Source organism: Solanum lycopersicum, chromosome 10 (genome assembly GCF_036512215.1).
Source record: "Solanum lycopersicum chromosome 10, SLM_r2.1".
Lineage (NCBI taxonomy): Eukaryota > Viridiplantae > Streptophyta > Magnoliopsida > Solanales > Solanaceae > Solanum > Solanum lycopersicum.
The window spans coordinates 37,502,488-37,510,287 of record NC_090809.1 but is presented as its reverse complement, the minus strand read 5'-3'; the positions used below and the strand labels follow the sequence as shown (position 1 = coordinate 37,510,287).

At 37.6% G+C, this 7,800-nt stretch overlaps 1 protein-coding gene across 1 annotated transcript; it reads right to left on the bottom strand.

Annotated features, from left to right (window-relative positions):
* Window positions 1-4,396: 4,396 nt before the first annotated feature.
* LOC138339105 (uncharacterized) lies at window positions 4,397-7,544 on the bottom strand. The gene is made up of 2 exons (XM_069290431.1): window positions 6,230-7,544; window positions 4,397-4,766 (listed from the first exon to the last, which is right to left on the bottom strand). The coding sequence occupies exons 1-2, from the start codon at window positions 6,852-6,854 to the stop codon at window positions 4,684-4,686; spliced, it is 708 nt and encodes a 235-aa protein (XP_069146532.1). The 5' UTR covers window positions 6,855-7,544; the 3' UTR covers window positions 4,397-4,683.
* Between the last annotated feature and the right edge of the window lie 256 nt (window positions 7,545-7,800).

Here is a 7,800-nt window from a genome sequence, read left to right as displayed (position 1 = left end):
TCATTAATAGCTAAGTTAGTCAAATAGTCAGCCAACTTGTTACCTTCTCTGTATATGTGTTGTATTGTTATCTCAATCTTTGTCATTTCTCGTTTTAGCTCATCAAAATAATCTGCTAACTCCTATGGAACTTTCCAAACTTCCTTAATAATTTCACCATTAAAAATGAATCTGATCCGATTAGTAGCTTCTCCATCTTTTTATCTACACAATATTTTATTGCCTCTAGAATAGCTCTTAACTCTGCTTCCACATTCGTCGTAATCCTTATGTTCTCCGCTGCAGCATATATTAAATCCCCATGACTGTTCCTCAGACAAAATACATATGCACTGCTTCTAGGATTTCCTCGACTTACCCCATCCGTGTTGCATTTCATCATTCCTTCTTGAGGTGCTTCCCATTTGACTATAAAATGGTATAACCTTGGTTTGTAAGTGCTTGCACAACTAATTATTGCCTCCCAATTCTTCCCGGTAACTTTACTCCATGAATACTTCTTTTGCACGAATTTGAATGTTTTGGAGCACTTGATAGATCATGCTTTGCATAGAAGTATCTTCCCCATGTTTTCTTAAGTTCCTACTTCTCCATAGGGTCCATGCAATCAGTGATGGTATCAACTTGTATATTTCCTTCACTTCACATGGAGCCTGAGTATAACAACCAACTCCTCATAACATGATGTAAACATTTTCCTTCAATTTTCTATACCTGCAAAATCAGCAATAATGCTTCCATAACTTAATAGCTACGGGAGCTGTTAGAAATAGATGTTCCATAGTGTCTTGGTGATATTCCTCATAACAACAACATCTCGAGACCAAGTTTATCCTCATTCTTTTCAAATTATCATTCATAGGGACTCTCCTTTTGCATACCTTCCATAGAAATAAACTAATTTTGAAAGGAATCTGTTTGTTCCAAATGAATTTGAGAATCTCCATTTCTCCTCTTTTGTGTCTCAATAGCTCCCAAGCCGAGTTAATAGTAAAATCCCACGTGTACTTCCCATCCACCATGCTTTATCTCTTCCCGTTTTTAATAAAATAGGTTGATATCCTCAATTATGTATTGTACCATCTCCACTGATTTAGTTTTACTTCACCCCAACCCCCTTCTTTTATGAATTCCTTCACTTCAATCTCTTCGTCACTGTGATTCTGTTCCTCCAGGTAATATAAGGCTCCTTGCTTCGTCCAGTTTCCAAACCAGAAACTTGCTTCGCCATTTCTGATCTGCCACCATATATTATGTTCCACCTCCTCTCTAATTTGGAAACCCTTGAGATAAGGCTGGATGCTTCTTCTTACAGTACTTATTCCACATATAATGGCTCCACAATGACGCTTGAAAAGTTCTACCATAATTTCACAAAACGTGAGTCAACAACTACGTGTAATGATCGGAATCCAATTCCCCCTTCTACCTTTTGTATACATAGATCCACCCAATGCTTCCCTTTTAGTCCACCAATATTGCCCCCCCAAAAAAAAATTGGCCATAACTTTATGAATTTGATCAATCACCCCTTTTAGTGGATTCATAGCTGACATTAGATAAATAGGCATTGATTGTAGCACATTACAAATCAGTACATATTTACCCCCATATGTGAGTAGCTTGCTATGCCAGGTCATCACTCTTCTGCTTATTTTCTTCACCAAATCTTCAAAATTACTAACCTTCTTTCTCCCATAGAAAATGAGACATCCCAGATAAGTAAAAGGGACTGAACCAACACCAACTCCTGTCGTTCTCTTTATTCTGTTCTTTGTAGCAATAGTCACCTTCTCATGAAATTACACAACTTTTTGTTAAATTAATGAGCTGACCCGAAACCTTCTCATACTTATTTAACACTTTCATCATTTTTTTGATTGATCCTATATGACCCGAGCAAAATAAAATTGTATCATCAGCATACGACAGGTGATTGATTTTTTCACTCCATTTTTTCATTTCGTACCCAATGAGTTGCTCGTCTTCATTCAAACTGTTTAAACTTCTGGTCAAGACTTCAGCTACAATTATGAACAAAGTGGTGATAGAGGATCCCCTTTTTTTAAACCTCTTGAGGATGAGAAAAAATCATTGGATTTGCCATTGGTTAATACTGAATAGCAGTTGTTAGATATCAATCTCCATACCATATCAATCATTCTCTCCGTAAACCCAAATCTCCTTAAATATTTTGTGAAAATTCTTTCTTGTCACCAAATTGTTGGGTTTTATTTTCCCTAATTTCTTATCATAAATAGTTTTTTCTTTTAGGAAAAGATTTTTGAATTAACTAATCATTTTTCTGGTAGGAAAAGATTTAGGACTCTATAAATAGAGGAATGTTCCTTGTAACTTAATCAGCATTCACAATGTAGTTTTAATGGCTTTGAGAGTTTTGGTTAGGGGAAGAATTTATGGTAACAAGTTTGATACATTATCACTTGTGTAAACCTCTCATGTATTCCGAGTGAATTGGTTGAGGTTGTTTCTCTCTGTATTTTGTACTCTCATATTTATAGTGGATTGCTCATCTCCTTTGTGGACGTAGATCGATTGACCGAACCACGTTAAATCTTTGTGTCTTTTGGTATATATCTCATTGTTTTCTTATTCGTTGTCTTTTGAGGTTTATTTTGCTAGCTTTCGCGTTTACACCTGCTTATTTCCGATCCTAACAAGTGGTATTAGAGCCAGATTCAATGACGGAGTCAGGTTTAGTGGTTCGATAATCGATGATTGAAACAGGTTAGAAGGAGGTATTCATCTTGACGGGTGTAGTTCTAGTCGCAACCTTTTTGACAGTAATGAAGATTTTGTTGGAGAAATTGTTTCAGAGAGGTTCTCTGTGTTGAGACATAAATTTTTCAAAGGAGGTTATGGAGAGGAGAAGCAAGTTGTTGAAGATTAAGTGAAGAAGGTGTACAAATTTATTTTGTTAGAAATTCAGGTCAAGGGGGAGATTTGTTGGATTTTATTTGCCCTGATTTCTTACCATAAATAGGTTTTCCTTTTAGAAAAAGGTTTTGGGTTGACTAATCATTTTTCTGGTAGAAAAACGTTTAGGTCTCTATAAATAGAGACATGTTCCTTCTAACTTAATCAGCATTCACAGTATAGTCTTAAGGGCTTTGAGAGTTTTTGATAGGGGGGGGAATTCATGGGTCACAAGCTTGATATGTTATCACTTATGTGAACCTCCCATGTATTCCGAGTAATTGGTTGAGGTTGTTTCTCTCTGTATTTTGTACTTTCATATTTATAGTGGATTACTCATCTCCTTTGTGGAAGTAGATCGATTGACCGAACCACGTTAAATTTTTGTGTCTTTTGGTATATTTCTTGTTGTCTTCTTACTCGTGGTCTTTTGAGATTTGTTTTGCTAGCTTCCGCATTTACACCTGCTTGTTTCCGTTCCTAACACAAATCACAGATTGATTAGGCACAACAGAATCTTTGTCACCAATTATTTATATTATTAGTGATGAAAATAAATATCATAATTAAATTTAATTTTTATAGCTAAAACTTATAATATTTAACTACGAACTTTAATTTATCGATATTGTAACAAAATATTTTTTTAGATGAAACTTTTTTGTGTCCAAAAATTAATAAATTTTATGAGAAAAAAATAATTTGTCATGAATTAGATACGCTATTAGTGACGAAATAATGTGTCACCGATAATTTTCAATTTATGACTAACACTACTTAACAAATGACGCCAATTAATTTTTTTGGTGAAAAAATTTAGTTGACAAAAATTTGCTACGGAGATTTTGATGCTTCGTCACTAAAAGTATGTGTCTCAATAATTATTGACAAATTTTTTTCTTAGCTAATAATGTCGTAGTTATATGAGATATTGTTGTAGTGACTATTTGTGTCATTACCAACAACATTAACTCCTCCAGAAGAGAATGAACTTTCATCAACAACCATTAAACTGAACAGATCTGAAAACAAAAATTGAAGAGGGTGAAGAGAAAAAGTAGATGAAAAGAACCTGTGAACGAAAATGGTAAAATCTAAGAGATTAGATTGACAAATTGCTACTCTTATACCATATTAGAAACTATATCAATGATGAGAACTCAGCCAATTCAAAGCATAGGAACCATAGCTAAGAACTGAGAGAAGAAAGAAGAAACTGAAATTGATAAAGTGAGAACTCACACTCATCTTTCATTTGACATTGAGTATCTATACACACATGAATGAATATGATAGTAGTATACAACTGTAACAAACTAACAAACAGGCTATTAACAGACTACTTAACTAGCAAGTGGAATATCAACTAACTAATGCAATACTTAACAATATAGATTAATATTGAACTTCAATAATTGTCACGACCCAAAACGAGCCGCGAGTGGCACCCACACTTATCCTACTATGTGAGCGAATCAACAAATCTAAACCCCAACATTTATCAATATTTCAACCATAGTGAACAAAATATAATACGGAAGACTCAAAACTCATTAACGAAAATCAATTAAATAACTTCTAAAACTCAATACTTATTGTTCCCAAAATCTGGAAGTCATCACATCAAGAACATCTATCCTTAAATTTCTAATTCTAAGAGTATTTAAGAAGCTAAAATAAGTAAAAGAGATGGTCCATATCCGAACTTCAAGACATCAAGACGTGAAGGAGAGAGTCCAGTCCGAGCTAGAAACAGTAGCTCACCCTGAATTCTGATATACTGAGGACTAGATAGAGTTGCGGACGAGTCGAAGTCGATGGCACGTTTGCTGCACACAACAATATAAACAAAAGCAAAATACAAGTAGGGGTCAGTACAAGGAACACGTACTGAGTAGGTATCATCGGCCAACTCAAAATATAAAGCAATATATATCAAATAATATTATAAGATCGACTACAATACTCAACAGGTAGCAACAACAAGTACAAGAACTATTGGCAACAATACCAAGCGCACCTATGAGGACCCAAGCCTCCACACCATACTCATTTGGGAAATAGGTTCTTTGAATTTAATTACATTTACATAATTCAAGATTCATTCCCTCCAATGTTACCGTGTCGGAACGTGACACTCTGATCCCCTAATACTACGTGTCAGAACGTGACACCCGATCCCCTAATACTACGTGTCGAAACGTGACACCCGATCCCCTAATACTACGTGTCAGAACGTGGCACCCGATCCCTTAATACTACATGTCGGAACGTGACACTCCGTCCCCCAATGCTACGTGTCGGAACGTGACACCCGATCCATTATCTCATGATTTTAGTTCATCAAGCCTTCTTTATGTCAAGGCGTCATCTTAGTAGAGAGGATTTAAGATTGAAAATTCACAATCACAACATACAAACACACAATCAAGCATATAGAAGACTTTACAATACCACCCAATACATATCAATCGCTATTTAGAGTTTACTATGAAGATAGCATAAACCATAACCTACCTCCACCGAAGAATCGTGATCAAGCAAGCTACTTCTCAATGTCTTTGCTTTCCTCTTCGCTTCTCCCTTTGTCTCGCTCGTTCTCCCTCTCTTTTCCCTTCCCCAGATTCTTTTTCTTTTACCCTAATTATCATATAATTCCTTAAGATAAAAGTAACCCATTATTTATTTTAAGTTACCTCCTTTAACCCCCAAGTAAATAAGTTATTAAACTTACTCACTAATTTCATACAGTTTGGCATGAATAGTCCAAAACACCCCTTAAAACCTTTAGCTAAAATCCGACCCAGTCGAGGTTACGCAGCTCGTGACGACCTTTCGTACCTGCGACGGTCCGTCCTGCAGGTCCGTCACCAAGTTCAGAGAGTTAAGTTCAGTAATGAAACTTGTGACGGTCCGTCGTATCTACGACGGTCCGTGCTGCACTTTCTTCGCGGAGTTCAGAGAGTCGATCCAAGCACCCAGATTTTAGAGTTGAAGTGTTTTGGCACGAAGACGCTTGACGGACCGTTGTGCCTATGACGGTTCGTCCTACTTATCATCGAGGGCAATGAGGAGAGCAACAGGAAAATTACACAAGTGTGGGACGACGGGGTCCATGACGGTGCGTCATGACCATGACGGTCCGTCGCGTGATTCGTCGACCCAGTCAGTTTTTATCACAAATGATTCTACTGCTCGAAATGACTAAACAGGTCGTTACAATAGATACCAATTTACCCATCGTTTGTCCTCGAACGATCACAAGAAGAAAAACAAGGGCGAGAAAGAGTACCTGAATCTGCAAAAAGGTGTGGGTATCTTGCTTGCATATCAGCCTCCTTCTCCCAAGTGGACTCTTCAACTGGCCGATTCTTCCATTGAACCTTGATGAATGCAATCTCCCTTGATCTCAACTTGTGTATTTCTCTATCTAGAATAGCAACAGGTTCCTCCTCATAAGACAAATTTTCATCAAGAAGGACTGAATCCAAACGAATAATGTAGTTTCCATCCCCATGGTATCTTTTCAGCATAGACACATGAAATACCGGGTGCACTCCTGACAGTCCTGGAGGCAAGGCTAATTCATACGTTACCTCCCCCACGCGCTTCAGAACTTCAAATGGACTAATATACCTCGGACTAAGCTTACCTCGCTTACCAAACCGCATCACCCCTTTCATGGGTGAAACCTTCAGCAAGACTTGTTCACCCTCCATAAAATCCAAGTCCCTAAACTTGCGATCTGCATATTCTTTCTGCCTGTTCTGAGCTGCTAGAAGCTTCTCCTGAATGAATTTTACTTTATCTAACGATTCCCTCAAAAGATCGGTACCCCATGGTCTTACCTCAAAAGCATCAAACCAACCAATGGGAGACCTACATCTCCTCCCATATAGTGCCTCAAATGGGGCCATATCAATATTTGAGTGATAGCTATTATTTTATGAGAACTCTACTAAGGGTAAGAAGTTATCCCAATGACCACCAAATTCTATCACACATGCACGAAGCATATTTTCCAACACCTGAATCGTTCGCTCAAACTGACCATCGGTCTGAGGGTGAAATGTAGTACACAATGTTTCACCAAGTTGAGAGAGTTAAGTTCAGTAATGAAACTTGTGACGGTCCGTCGTATCTACGACGGTCCGTGCTGCACTTCCGTCGCGGAGTTCAGAGAGTCGATCCCAGCACCCAGATTTTAGAGTTGAAGTGTTTTGGCACGAAGACGCTCGGCGGACCGTTGTGCCTATGACGGTTTGTCCTACTTATCGTCGAGGGCAATGAGGAGAGCAACAGGAAAATTACACAAGTGTGGGACGACGGGGTCCATGACGGTCCGTCACGTGATCCGTCGACCCAGTCAGTTCTTATCACAAATGATTCTACTGCTCGAAACGACTAAACAGGTAGTCACAATAATGTATTTTAATGTTAACCTACCACCTATTGAGAGACATTTCAATTGTCGAGATACAAGCTTCTTCTCAAACTTTCGAAGACTCCACACCATATTGCTTACCACATGGACATGCTTATGGTGGACAATGTAATCATAGAAGAGCTTATGGTGGACAATGAAATCATAAAAGATAAGGAGCAAAATAAAAAGGAGACTTTGAGACTTTTTTGAGAATTTGTATACATAAAAAACATGAAAATCGGAGATCATCCGTCAGTTTTAAGATATACCACCATTACAAAAAATATATAATTAAAGCAATCACGTGCTCAAATTTAGGTGAAACGTGTGATATTCCATGTAAGAGTAAGCGTGCACGAAACACACTTTTACTTAGGGCTGCTTATTGGTCGATCAAAACTCACACATTCTGTTTTTTTAAGTCATGTTTTTTTATC